Source organism: Bradysia coprophila, unplaced genomic scaffold (genome assembly GCF_014529535.1).
Source record: "Bradysia coprophila strain Holo2 unplaced genomic scaffold, BU_Bcop_v1 contig_87, whole genome shotgun sequence".
In the NCBI taxonomy this organism is placed as follows: Eukaryota; Metazoa; Arthropoda; class Insecta; order Diptera; family Sciaridae; genus Bradysia; species Bradysia coprophila.
In genome coordinates this window covers 1,715,213-1,730,336 of record NW_023504014.1, presented here as the reverse complement: position 1 = coordinate 1,730,336, position 15,124 = coordinate 1,715,213, and the positions used below count along the sequence as shown (strand labels likewise).

At 34.8% G+C, this 15,124-nt stretch overlaps 1 protein-coding gene across 4 annotated transcripts in view; it reads right to left on the bottom strand.

The window, feature by feature from the left end:
* The window catches only part of LOC119084641 (basigin), a 55,275-nt gene that overhangs the window by 10,419 nt on the left and 29,732 nt on the right, over positions 1 to 15,124 (bottom strand). For 3 of the 4 annotated variants that reach the window (XM_037194708.1, XM_037194709.1, XM_037194710.1), the window contains exons 3-6: positions 5,743 to 5,909; positions 5,557 to 5,667; positions 2,398 to 2,598; positions 2,185 to 2,320 (exon numbers count right to left, since the gene is read on the bottom strand). In XM_037194708.1, coding sequence (XP_037050603.1) covers positions 2,185 to 2,320; positions 2,398 to 2,598; positions 5,557 to 5,667; positions 5,743 to 5,909 — 615 coding nt within the window. Of the gene's footprint in view, positions 1 to 1,618; positions 2,053 to 2,088; positions 2,321 to 2,397; positions 2,599 to 5,556; positions 5,668 to 5,742; positions 5,910 to 15,124 lie in introns of those variants that run through there. The other variant, XR_005089105.1, reaches the window with a different exon arrangement.

Here is a 15,124-nt window from a genome sequence, read left to right as displayed (position 1 = left end):
TCGAGGTAACCTTGGCCAGTAAGTGCACATAATATTCCATAACAGTAGCTGAACTCTTTTACAAAATATTTGGGATCTCGATGTAGCACATTATATTGACACGGTATACCACGAAGTTCAACCTTTTGTAAAAATATCGAAAAATGTCGAAAAATCGAATTCTTAAATATTTTGTAAAAGAGTTCAGCTACTGTTATGGAATATTATGTGCCCTTACTGGCCAAGGTTACCTCGACTCAGCAACACCGGTTACAGTGTCTGCAATGGCTTCGTGGGCGACGTGGGTACACTTAAAAAGTCCATTCAAAAATGTTGAAAAAGTGGTTTCGGATGGATCGCCGACCGGGACAATGCCTAGTGTACTGGTAGTACTCGACCTCCTCTACAACCTCATGCCAAAAGCTAAAGTTAATAATTTGTCTCTCAGGAAATAAAAGTCAAAAACCAAAATGTCGAACTTTCGATGTTAGAAAACCTCGACAGACACACCTTTTGGACCATCGGTTTCTTTGGCAGTTTTGTAGAGTTTTTAACGCTCTACATCCTGCTAGAACATTGTTTTCAAAAATACTCTTAACTTTCCGAGTTATGACCATTTGAAAGTTAAAGTCGTCCGGTGGGACTTCTTCCCGGGCACCTTCGGATCCATCAACCATATGCCTGGACTTAGTTTTCAATGATCTACGTTTTCCGCACACAGGCTATCGCGACCCTTAAAATTCTCAAAATTCGATACGCCCTAGTAAGAAGTGTTGTGGAGAAACGATGGATGTAGTGAATTGTTAGTTTTTAGCGAAATCAGTCTCGGTTAGGAGTTTCATTCACATACATCAAGCGTAGCGAATCTCTTTACGTTTGTTCCATTTTACTATATTTTGATTTGATTTGTGTAGAGACGTCACAAACAGCCTTTTACGGCCAATTACAAGTGCAGTCTTGAGAAAGGCATCAATACTTAGCTAAAATTCTAGCCTACATTTGCGTGTCTCGTATTTCATTTTTGATGATTCCGACCACGAATGTGGTAGCTTTCAACAGAAAATACATTTGGTTGTATCAGTTTGACTGGCTCTGAGAAACGTGAGCAGTTTATGCAAATTTTAGCTAAGTATCGATGCCTCAGTTTTTCTCAGCCAAATCTATTTTCTTTTGAAAGCTAATACATTCGTGGTCGTTATTGCGGTCCTATATTTTTGAAAATGAATTCTGGTGAAAAGATATCATCAAAAGTGAACTAAAATCAAGTATTTAAAAAACGCCCAAATGTATACTCTTCAGCAAAGCATCGATGCCTCTTAAGAAGGATGAATGTTTTGTTGAATGTTTTGACTTGCTTATTCGCTTTGTTGAAAAGCATACAGTGGGGTGTTTTTTAAGTCCTGTATTTTCACTCATATCTTTTCCCCGGAATCCTTTTTCAAAAATGTTAGACGACAATAACCACCACAAAGGAATCGAAGCTGGATTATTCAGGTGGAAGGCTAGTACGTAACCACTGAGTCAACCCGTGCACTTCCGAAAATTTAGGGTTCCATTTCAATTTTCGATCGGAAGACGCATTGTTGGAGGCTTGCTGTTATCATCAACGAACAATCGTTAATCGTTGATAAAATTATAGTTTTTGGTACGTTCGAAATTCACTGATTTTTTATAGGAGTCCGAATCATGTTGCATCTCTCGTTCCAATATTTAAACATTAAAACGATCATTGAAGTGAGCGGGAGCATTATATTAGATGAAATTTGATTTGAAATGTCATCACAAATTTAAGTTCAAAAGTAGTTGTTAAAAATACTCTGTGATATAAGGTTGCATGACGTAAAACAGTTCATCGACTGACTAAAGGACTTTCTTAGACATATTAGTGTAGAAAAGAGCATTTAGTCTGACAAAATAGCGATAGTTGAAGAATGAATGCTATGGAAGAAAACTGTCAATTCATAGCGTCTAGCACAAACAACAAATGGAAAAAGGCTAAAATCCGTAAGAGGTGCAAGAAAAATCCCACAAGCTAATTGCTATCTTCAGCTAGTACAGCGACTGTAGCGACACCCAGAATTTTGAATATTTCGATCGAACTAAATTGATTACGCTGTACTGAACCGAAGAAAGGCAATTCGTAAAATGTTACCCAAAAAACAAACGAAATTAAAGTTTCTGTAGCACAAATTTGCTTGTACTCACTGTTCAGGACTTTGATCTGTATCGCTTTCGTCTAATTCGGCCTTATTACGTCTCTTTTCATAAATTAAGATAATGGCACATAACACAAACACCTCAGCACAAATACCCAAGAAAGGCCATAAAGCTGCAAGCTTTCCTAAAATGTACAAAAAAAAAACGTTTTTAAAAATGTGTCCATTCACAGCCAAACAAATGTTTATTCAAAAATGTTACCCTTAACCCGAACGTAGATGTATTCGTGCGCTTCGGTATAATTAGCGTTGCCATACTTAATTGCTACATTAGTTCCGGTGCAATTGTACGTCTTGCGATCATCGAGCTCTACCTGATCAATGAATAAAAACGCATTCTTGATATTTCTCTCATCGGGTGTGAGAGTGATTCGACCTCGGGATACATCATATGTTTCGTTACCTAAAATAGAATTTTTAGTTTGATCAAAACAATTTTCCATTTGCGTGAAATGATGTTGTTGGATAGGTGATGAGGCGACATAACTACACGGTCAATATCGTCAGGAACGATAGTATCGTTTTTTAGACGATACTATCGTCTAAAAAACGATAGTATCGTCCAAAAAAATTTCATCCAGGACGATAATATCGTCTAAAATTATAAATTTTAAAATATTTTCAGGACGATATTATCGTTTTCTTGACGATATTATCGTTTAAAAAAAACGATAATATCGTTTTTAAACGATAATATCGTTTTTTTGGACGATACTATCGTTTTTTTGATGATACTATCGTCTAAAAAACGATATTATCGTTCAAAAAACGATAATATCGTTTTTTTGACGATAATATCGTCCTGGATCCTGGATGAAAATATCCGCTGGACGATATTATCGTTATTTTCTTTTTCTGAACAAATTTATCGTTATTTTGGACGATATTATCGTCCTGTGCGATAATTTTTGGGATGATAATATCGTTCTGGACGATAGTATCATCCAGAACGATAGTATCATCCAGAACGATAATATCGTTTTTAATTTATTTATTTTTTTAAATTTGAGACGATAATATCGTCCAGGACGATAATATCGTTTTTAATTTATTTAAAATAAAAATTCTAGACGATAATATCGTCCTGGGCGATATTATCGTTCTGGATGGTTGTTGAAGACGAAACACAAAATCTTGTAGATAAACACCTTTTTATAGACGGCAAATATATATTAAAAATTGGTTCATTTGGTTCCGTAAATTTAAATTTTATACAGAAAAATTACACAGACTAATTATGAGACGATGCGAGAAAAAAAAAATTAACTCCTAGGTTCCGACACTGTTCCGGCACCCGGCTCGCATTGCGGCCCTCCGCTTCGCTCCGGGGCAATGGGCCGGATCGCTCGGCGTGTTAAAACGCTTTTTATGTATTCATTTCGTAAAAAGATGAATTATTTAGGGACGAACTAAACGCCTTTTTTAAACACTGATGTGTAGGTGGTTTCCTCTGACAATTGTTTTTCGATATTTTGGAAGAGAATGCGGTTCTTGCTGCACCTCTGAGTAAAATTGAGTCCTGGACAATATTACCACGAAAAACTAAACGATAATATCGTCCTGGGCGATATTATCGTTTTTTAAACGATAGTATCTCGTCCTGGACGATATTATCGTTTAAGAAAACGATAATATCGCCCAGGACGATATTATCGTTTTGGACGATATTATCGTACAGAAAACGAAAATATCCATTAGATTTTCTAGAACGGTAATATCGTCCAGAAAACGATAATATCGTTTTTTGAACAATAATATCGACAAGAAAACGATACTATCGTCCAGACAATATTTTAGAATTTTTCAATTTAGACGATATTATCGTCCTGGATGAAAAATTTTTGGCCGATAATATCGTTTTTTGGACGATAGTATCGTCTAAAAAACGATAATATCGTTTTTGAGACGATACTATCTTCCAAAAAACGATATTATCGTTTTTTTGGACGATAGTATCGATATTATCGTTTTTTGGACGATACTATCGTTTTTTAGACGATATTATCGTTTTTTAGACGATAGTATCGTTTTTTAGACGATAGTATCGTCCAAAAAAACGATAATATCGTTCCTGACGATATTGACGGTGTGGAAATGTCCCGCCACCGGATAGGTTCATCAATGCAGTTAATTACTAATAAAGTAAGGTAGTAGACTCGGTGGGCCATCCTGAGACTAATTACGCTGTGTAGCTTGTCTCATCGGGTTTCGTACAGACTGATGTTGTTAGATTATGCAAGGTGAAAGACATTTGTTTTGCGACTTTTGTTTTTCAGCTTTTAGAAGGGCCCCAACAAGGTTAATTTCTAGTGAACATCGGACAACGGTCACACGTTGTAGAAAATCAAAATTGGTGTCAAAATGAAGGTGCTGTGACCTAACTAGTTAAAAATTCAAATTTCAATTCCAGACAGCCCAGAGCCTCCAACAAAATCTTATTTTTATTTGCATTCTTCATTTGGCTCTATCACATTCATTTTGACGCCAATTAAACGTTTTCAAGCTGTGTGACAACTAAGTTATACACCAGAACTCTTTGGGGTCCTTTAAACACAAAATTCGTCACCAAATAGGGTTATATGTGGTCTGAATCCATCTACAATGAAATAGAAATTGACATGATAAATTGCTCATATTTCATCGTAGATGCTTCCAAACCCCATAAGACCCGAAAATTATCTTTCCAATAACATCCAACCCGACCATTTACGCTTCGTGTACCTCGAGAAACTTCTGTGAGAACAATGTAAGTCTTCGGTTGAAAACTTTAACTGCACATATTTCGGTGTGGATGAATTTCAAAGCCAATAAGTCCCTATTCGGCTCAATAGTACATATGATTACCTTTCTAATGACACCTTAGACGACCCTGTACGGCTCGTGTAACTGGAGAAATTTTTGTAAGAAAAGTGCAAGTTTTCGGTTTTTGATCACCTTTAACCAGCCAAACAAACTTCGGATTTTTTTTTTGAAAGTGGCTTTGGCTTCTTGGGGAGAAGTACTTTCTAGGTATTAAAAATTCCACTAGAAAATGCGTCCGATTTCAAAAGAATCCCTCAAAACGTTTGCTAAGTTAAGACATTAACTGAAGACACAATCGTCAGAAATTGTTTTGGCGGATGCGAAGTCTAAATAGTAAATCTAAAGTGGGCGTTTGCATGATGCATGAGGAACGAAATTGATGTTCACCAAAACAAGTAAACTAACGAAAATTTCGTTGAGATCGAATTGGCATGTAATGCTTTGGGAACAACTTCCGACAGAGCAATTTCCAATTGTACTTCCGTTTATCAGTGAAGAAGAAGCTGGCGCTTTGAAGGAGGTACGCACAAGTTTATTCTTAAAAAAACGATTCACTCACCGATAACCCATTTAATTTCCGGTTCTGTTCCGTAAGCTATACAATGAAGTTTCATCTTTTCACCTTCAACAAAAGCTTGATTGTGATTCAGTTGTTTGAAATACATTTTCGCTGCAAATAAACAAGTTGTTGCGTTCATTATTCAGTTGATCGATTTCAATCATTGGTGGTGATTTTATTACTCACCAGCCACATTGAACTCCTTCTCTTCACCCGTATCCGGTAGTCTACAGGTAAACTTTCCAGCATCCTCTTCTTTCGGATTTGAAATGATAAGTTTATTTTCTGCGTCAATGATTTCATAACGCCTTGTTAGCTGGGGGTCGTTACTAACATCTTGATTATTTCGTAACCTGAAAGAAAACAAAAATCTAAAATTAGGCAGGTCACTAAATTGGAAAACCATTGGCGTGCTGGTTTCTACAAAAAATACTTTTCCGGCAATAATTAGACGAATTATATTTTGAATTGCAAAAAAATCTGCAAAATGGTACATTCACGAACTGTGTTACAACTTTTCGAGCTGCAGTGTTAGTCCATTGATCGTCGATTGAAAGGTTTTAACTTTTCGGAAAGACTATCTAATTAACGGGAGGCTCAACCTGATACGGTCTGTCTATGTTGTTACATAGAAAAACAGAAAACGAACAAAGTAGTGTTTTTAACGCTACTGAACAACGATGACCAAAAAAAGAGATGATGATTGTCTGGTCTGGTCATTGTGTGATGTTTTACTTGGTAATATGTTGTAAATGAAGTAAAAGATCTTGTATCAACAGACAAAACACACCGTCATGTCATTGGGCTTTTTGCCTAACTGACTGAATGGAAATACATGCAACAGCCAGGGCTTACTTTAGAGAATTAAAATTCTGAAAATTCCGAAAATTCTGAAAAAGTTCCGAAAAATTCTGAAAAAATTCCTAAAAAATATTTCGGAATTGTTAGGAATTTTTTCAGAATTTTTCGGAATTTTTTCAGAATTTTTCGGAACTTTTTCAGAATTTTCGGAATTTTCAGAATTTTAATTCTCTAAAGTAAGCCCTGCCAACAGCCGCAAACCAATGAACCGATTCAATTGATTCAACCGTAATTCGTTCACCGTTTCTAAAATGTTAAAAATTATCAAAACTTTTTTCAGGTGGAGCCATTTTCGCAAAAAAAGGACACAAGCCCTTGGCACCCACCGACATTTAACGCTTACGTCTAAAAATCTGGCGCCCGAGTCCACAAAATAGGTTTTTTTATGAGTCGTCTTTACAAATACATTTAGAAATTGTCCTTGGCTTCGAAATGATAAGGACGACACTGGGTGGAACCGACTAATCGAGACCTCAGCCCGGACTCTTATTCGACTTGGTATTTCGTATGTATTGAGTTTCTAGCTTCTAAAAGTTCGATTAAAATGCACTTAACAGTAGAGAGGAATGGAAGCTTGTATTTGCTTCAGCTGGTCTACTCATATAAAGAGCTTATACGAGCGTTCGTGTAAAACCGTGTAAAGACGTTTGAGCAGTTTTGTTTGTATGGGTGGACCAGCTGCGAAAAACAGCTGACGCAAATTCATGTCTAAATTTCACTGACGTCGACTGTAATTACTTTCGGAATATTTCATCGACGATATGTATCCTGGCGTTCCGTTGCATTTCCACTAAATTTTCCCGAGAAAAGATCCCTTCAAATTCAATTAGAATCATATATACACAATGTTGTGGCTGAGTTTTTGCTTCTGTTTTTTTGTGTGTTTAAGAAAATGTCACTGTTAAATGGTTCAAATTTATTTGACAATAATTTTAGCGCATTTTGACACGTTTAATTTGTTTCAATGAAAGAAATTGTTATTTATATTAATTTATTTTCGTCTCGCATCTAACAAACATTTATATTGTTGAGCTGTGTGTATAAGATGTTCGTTATATATATATATACATCTCTATATGATCCATTACAGTCATAGTAGTGTGTATAATATAGAAAATAAGAATCGTTTCAAAAAACTAAAACAAAGCTTATTATATTGATGACATAGAAATTTCATTAACGATGGATTACGCCTGTACTATTTATAATGAAACTGAAACAGAAATACATATTTGAGAATATTATTATGAAACGATGAGCTCAGTTGTGTGTACATGTGTGTTATAAATGGATAATAGAAATTGAAATATATTTACGTGTGTGCTTCAAGAGATATAATATTTCGTACATTTCGAATTATATATGAAGAGATTTTCATTTGTTTTCTGGTTTTATGTCTCAGCTAGATTATTGTATAATAAAAATGGATTTTCTGCATATCCCTGTGTAGATGATTAATAATGGGTTTATATATTTGCGAGATGTCTTGAATTAAATAAGGAAAATGGTTTTCTTTTTCACTGTTTTTTTTTGTCATCGCATTTGCTAAACGACAATACAACAATTTAAGACATTGAAAGATTACGAGACAGGTCGCCAACTGACGTATTTCGATGTTTATATTTCGGGAGTTTACTGTCTTAGTAAAGTTAACTTTCGGTACATTAACAAATTATTGCAAGCTTGTCGTTGAAACGTTTCTAATGCATTTACTCACTGACGGCTGTGACTATTTTTTATCTATATGACAATTGTCGAATTGTAGAAACATCTGTTATTGTGTGTCAGTTTTTCAAGAGTTATTCACCAAAATCAATTGATCCTAATATTAGAAAAAAAACGCGTTTTGATTTCTACATTTAACAGTAAATTAGTATACATTTCGTACCTAGGACTAAAAGTCTTTTTTAGCGTGTGAGAGGTTTCCAGACAGAGCCGAAGGCGAAGTCTGGAATCGAATTCGCTAAAAAAGACTTTTAGTCCGTGGTACGAATAGTATTTTTCATATTGGACGGAGAAAAAGTGCGACTTCGTCGACTAGGTATGAAAAAGAATTTTCTGACTTTGAGCATCCTCGTTTATATTAAAGAGGTAAATTTCAATAAATCCAATAAATCTAAAAGAGTAAGGGACGCCAATTCGTCTTATTAATTTTGAAACCAAAAATACAGTGACAATTTAGGGGACAAAATTTCTATTTTCACCTCGAATTTTCATCAAACTAAAGCTGACGACCACAAAATAGTACTTTCAGCAGGGGGCACACCGTTGACACTTGCAATAATTTTCATTTTCACATGGTTTTGCAAGTAAAATACCTTACGTAATTGTTTGGAGATTGTTATTTTGCCACGAGGAATGGAAGCCCTTGCCTTCGGCTCGGGCAACAAACCTGGTGGCGGGACATTTCCACACCGTCAATATCGTCAGGAACGATATTATCGTCTAAAAAACGATATTATCGTCTAAAAAACGATACTATCGTCTAAAAAACGATAATAAATCGATATTATCGTTTTTTAGACGATACTATCGTCCAAAAAAACGATATTATCGCCCAAAAAATTTTCATCCAGGACGATAATATCGTCTAAATTGAAAAATTCTAAAATATTGTCTGGACGATAGTATCGTTTTATTGTCGATATTATCGTTCAAAAAACGATATTATCGTTTTCTGGACGATATTACCGTTCTAGAAAATCTAATGGATATTTTCGTTTTCTGTACGATAATATCGTCCAAAACGTCCTGGACGATATTATCGTCTCAAATTAAAAAAAAAATTAATTAAAAACGATATTACCAATCGTCCCAAAAATTATCTCCCAGGACGATAATATCGTCCAAAATAACGAAAAATTTGTTCAGAAAAAGAAAATAACGATAATATCGTCCAGCGGATATTTTCATCCAGGACGATATTATCGTCAAAAAAACGATATTATCGTTTTTTGAACGATAATATCGTTTTTTAGACGATAGTATCATCAAAAAAACGATAGTATCGTCCAAAAAAACGATATTATCGTTTAAAAACGATATCGTCGTTTTTTTAAACGATAATATCGTCAAGAAAACGATAATATCGTCCTGAAAATATTTTAAAATTTATGATTTTAGACGATATTATCGTCCTGGATGAAATTTTTTTGGACGATAATATCGTAAAAAAAACGATACTATCGTCTAAAAAACGATAATATCGTTCCTGTTCTGTTACAAAATGTTGGAAATCAATTTGATCTACACGAATCTAGTTGGCAATTCAATCTTGTATCAAATATTTTACTTCATTCGAATTATACGTTTCTCAGTCGCTATTTTTGCTTTACTCTGAATTTCCACTGATACTGGACTGGATAAGTCTATAGGTTATGGGCCCAGAGAACGAGTTGAGTAAATTAAAATGGCAGAAGAAAACATATACCGAAAATTCGTCCAATTTGATTGGACCAATTGGAACAGCTGGAAGTTTCGGGAAAATGTTTTGTTGGATGAAAAGAATCTGACTGATTATATCGAGCATGACTTGGCTGAGCTTATGCATCAAGCAATTGATGACGAAGACGAACTCAAATGTGTGAAGGAAGAAAAGAAATGCAAGGCAATTCTGGTTCAATGTATCGCGGACACACACTTGGAATATGTTCAAGATAAAAAGCGAGCCAAGGAAATGTATGATGCACTGAAGGCAGTCTACGAGCGAAAAAGTGTAGCTGGACAGTTGTATCTACGAAAGAAGCTGATCACTTTGAAGTACGAAGAAAGCGATGAAATGAACGAGCATTTTCAAAGAGATTCGAGTCGAATGTGATGAGCCCACTACACTGTATGAAGATAATCAATCGTGCATTCGAATTGCTGACACACCGAAGGATAACAAGCGAATGAAACATGTAGATACGAAATACCATTTCATTCGTCAGACATTGTTGGATGGAGACACACGAATTGAATATGTACCGTCCGAAGATCAATTGGCCGATATCATGACGAAGCCATTACCACCGAAGCAGTTTGTCAAGTTACGGGAGAGATTGGGACTATCAAATTGAGAGATGGTGTTGGAAATCAATTTGATCTACACGAATCTAGTTGGCAATTCAATCTTGTATCAAATATTTTACTTCATTCGAATTATACGTTTCTTATATAACAGTCGCTATTTTTGCTTTACTCTGAATTTCCACTGATACTGGACTGGATAATTCTTTACAAAAGATAATTTTTGAAAATCGGTTGAGATTTACTAAAGCTATCAAAGGCACAAACGTGATTGACAATAGTGATCGTGTTGCGTACGGTATATTTTCTGTTGTTACACCCATGAAAACCAAAAAGATATCATCTAGTCCCCATATGAAATTTAACGGATTACGATATTTTGAGATTCATTCGAGTAATTACAGAGATTTTTTGCCCAGCAAAACAGTTTTCAATTTTAGTTCAGAACAAAAAAGTTTCGCAAAATATTCAAAATGTAAAGTTAGTTGTTAGCTATTCCATTGTTAGCATTAACCATAAACCAGATATTTCCGATGTAAACTTCATTTTCCTGCAAACTGAATTTGCCACGCCAGCCAATGTGACTGTAATAATTTATCTATAGACTATCTACCATTCAGTTACGAAAGCTTTATCTGCAATAGTAACAAAAACTCGAGTACCTACTTTCCGATTAATCCAACACGTACATAGTAACGAGAGGTAGTGATAATTGAAATAATTGAAATATCAGAGAGTTATAACTGTAAAAAAAGCTCTTTGAATTCGAAATAAACTGGAAAATTTTACCTCGTTTGTTTCAATTAGTCGCTATATGTTTGTGTAATGCCTCAGAAACGAATAAAGAACTAGCCATGCATGGATAAATCATTTTAATGATATCTTCCATTTTTTATGGAAAAGAAAACCCCTTAATAGAGAGTTTTTCTCGCATTTTTCGTCTATGATTCCGCATCGTTAAGTGCAAAAATACGTAGCACACATAATCAACTTTTGCCAACAAATGAAAACGGATAACTTTATGGAAAATGTGTTCGAATATTAGGCAAATAACATGATAGATATGAGTAACACAAAGATAACAGAAATGCTTGCTCATCATAATGATAATTACGTTATCCTTGGTAATATTGTCATTCAGAAAAAAAAGAGAGAAAATGAAAATGCGGCGAATGTATGTCAGAGATCTTTATCTTCCTAAAAACAAATTGTTTTATTATCTATACGAATCCAACGGAATAACGTGTATAAATATACTAAAAAAGATGATTGACTCAACTGTAATACATTGCTGTTTATTTAGGTTTAGCTGCGTGTTGTTACCGAGCTACTGATGATTGGTTGAATATATTACGGAATGGTGTATGGAAGATAGGTCACGTTCACTGAATGAATATAATTTGAAATGCTTGCTATTACACTATCAATTGCACCGACACCGACAGACTCATCGATGTAATACCTTCACTTCAATTACGTTCCCTTATTGCACTTTAAATCCACAATTTTTCTATTTCAAATCCACCAAATAACCAATTTCACAAAAATTTTCCAATGTGATCTCCTGCAACATTCATACATTATATATCCATCACATGCCATGCATCTCCTATATCTTGTCGGTTCGAATTGACATCGCTTCTGGATCGTTTATAACGACATTGCCATTTCAATTTCGAAAACCATAGCTGAAGTGAAGCCAGCAAAACGGTGTTGCATCCAATAAAAAATCCAAATAAACATAAAATGAAGAAAAGTTCAATTTTCGTCTGTAATGATGATGTGTATAGAACATAATATGAAGCAATCCACGAGCTGTCCCGCGACGAACGGATACTTCAAACCAAAATAGTTCGAAATCTAGTTGATTTTCCTTGGAGCATCTTGGGTAATTTTGAATTCAGTTCACTTGAGATCAAAGTGTCAATACCAAATTTCGAGATATTTTAAAACGGGACAGGACATGGAATTGGCCATATAATACATAAAACAATGCTGGTGTTGCAGCATACAGCTTCATTGGATAGCTCCAAGCCAATAAAGTTAACATTCTCCATTTTAAACTTGTATGATCTGAATCATAAAGTGCTGTTCGAACGAATTGTCCTCGATTCGTTCCCACTTTTATGTCAAGATAATCAAATCCCGAACGTGAAGGACAGAAGTAATTGAATTTAGTGGAAAATGCAAAGAAAGTTAGAGTCTTCGGCGATTGGTTCTTTAGACGTTCTTTTATCTATCAGCCGAAAATCTAAGCCGGATAAAATCTTTTGTCAATTGTTGTTTAATCAAGCACCTGAGCCTTGCTATATACATTGTGCGGGAAGTATAGTGATAAATTACAAAGTTACTGTACTTTTGAACATTATACATAACGAGTACCATTTCTTTTCAGTTGCTATACGCTATTCCGTTCAAGGTTTTACTCTTCCGGTAAAATCTCTTTCAATGTTCCATCTTCTTTACATGAAAATGGCTTTTTTTTTGTATCTGCCTCGCTTTTTTACAAATAATGATACAAGCGAACAAGGCCTCTCTCTATTCATTTTGTGATGTAAGTATAACAATATGCCTTCGCTTTGTTCTACAACGTTTATTTAGGATATTTTTGGTCTGTTCCTCAAGCAATGATGGTTGAATATACAACACACATCTACATAAATGTTGCCATGTTCACAGAGTTTGAAAATTTTGTACGGGGTTTGGTTTGTTAAAGGAAGGATATCTTCGGACGGGTAAAGGTTATCTTAAAGTAAAGGTTTCGTTATTTGTACTGTGTGCCATTAACCTTTTGGCTTATCAGCATAGCCAGTAAAGGTATAGTAGAAAATGCGTATGTTGTTACGTTATTAAATTGTTGGACTCTTCAGTTTCTAATTATGTTGTTCCTTGCTAATAATGCAAATGAACGGTTGTTTATGGATGTAAATAACAAAAAAGAAATATTATTCAAAATCTCCCGAAATTAGTCTACAAATTCAACATGTGGAATGAAAGGTAAATGGAAAAAAGCTAATCTCGCATTTAAAAAGGTTGAACTTAAGGGGCTTTTTGGAGCAGGAATATTAGAGCAAAGCAAAGACAAATATTATGATTTGGTCGACAATAATGAGTGGTATGTTATACGTTATGATAATCATGTTGAACAAACTGATTTCGGGAAGATGTTGAGATGTTATTCATGGGCAAAAACGATTTTAATATTTTCTCAGTATTCAGTTTTCTATGAGAGCAAACGTTTTATTAGACCCGTAGCAAGTACTGGGGTCATATAGGTTTACGCATACGTTTGTAACACGTCGAATTGGTGTCTCTGAGTAAGATGCCACATCAGCGAAAAAAACCAGTCTATCCGTTTGTGGGTTCTCTAACTTGAGTAGAACGAATCCGAGTTTAAAAAATCTTTTTTTAAGGGTTCATGGTTTTTCATCAGAGAAGAGAATGAAGTGATAGAGATGATGAGTTGCATATTATAGGCTTTTGATACGGATAGGTGTTTCGTACGGGTCGGCGATAGCTTATGTTTTTTTTTGGATTAAAATAGCGGTTCCGATAAATACGTCTATTTACAACCTCAAGCGGCTGAATTATTCGACGAAAACGATTATTACAAAATAAATCTATCAAATCGACCATCATTATGTAAACGAAATGACGTGTAGAGAGAATTTATTATGGCCTGGAAAAGTTTATCGAAGTTTTGCAGCGAAAATCGGGTGAATTTTATTTTTATCGACAAATTGAACGTCAAACGTTGTCGCTGTCCCTATCGCATACTATAGGATATGTAACAGTCCACATCAATCTTTTCCAAAACCAATTAAATTCAAAAATTCATGCTCTCTCCATCTCTCTCTCTCTCTCTGAGTGTGTGCGACAGATTCTGTCCATTATGGCACACACTATAAATAAAGTCCTGAAACTGTGGCAGCTAATACTTTAGTGCATGTTAATTGAATTTCAATTTATCAATTTGCTCGTAAAGTCTAAAATGAAATGAAAATCTATAACTGGTGCACATTGGCAACACAAAGTTATTAAATTTAAAATTTCCGCATAGAGTTGGTGTACATTCTACACTACATACGGTGACTGGCATCACGATAAATGCCATTATTTATCGCATGTGTAGGTAGACGAAAGATTCTGTTTAGATTCTGTTTACCCCATCAGCCCAATACGAGAGCAGTCTAATGACGGAACAAGCATTATATTAATTTTTCAATGATACACACACGGCAGTATATAGCACAATTCAACGTAAATGTTTGGTCTAGGTTACTGCTGAGGTAACATAAACGATGAACACTTGCTAAAACTGACAATATTCTGTTCAGTGTGGTTTTTCGTAATGTATAAACCGTATATAAACATAAAGCTATACGTCATTTATTTATAGAGGAGGAAATTATTTTTAGCGCAATGGGATAGTTGAGTGAGAAAAGTGTTCCGATTTGTTAAGATAATAACTGACACGTTTTTTCATTATAATAATCACACGGTATAGATGTGAAGTCGTGGAAATTCCACCATATTATTTTTAAAAGTTATTTTCTTTATGAAGCCGAACTAATTAGTTAATTTTATGGAATAGTGATAAAACTGATTGATAGAATAATTGAAATTGCTTTTTAGAATAGACAAGGAATCTTTCCTGGGCGCCTACAGTCCACAACATCTCAAAAGTCTCATATTTTAT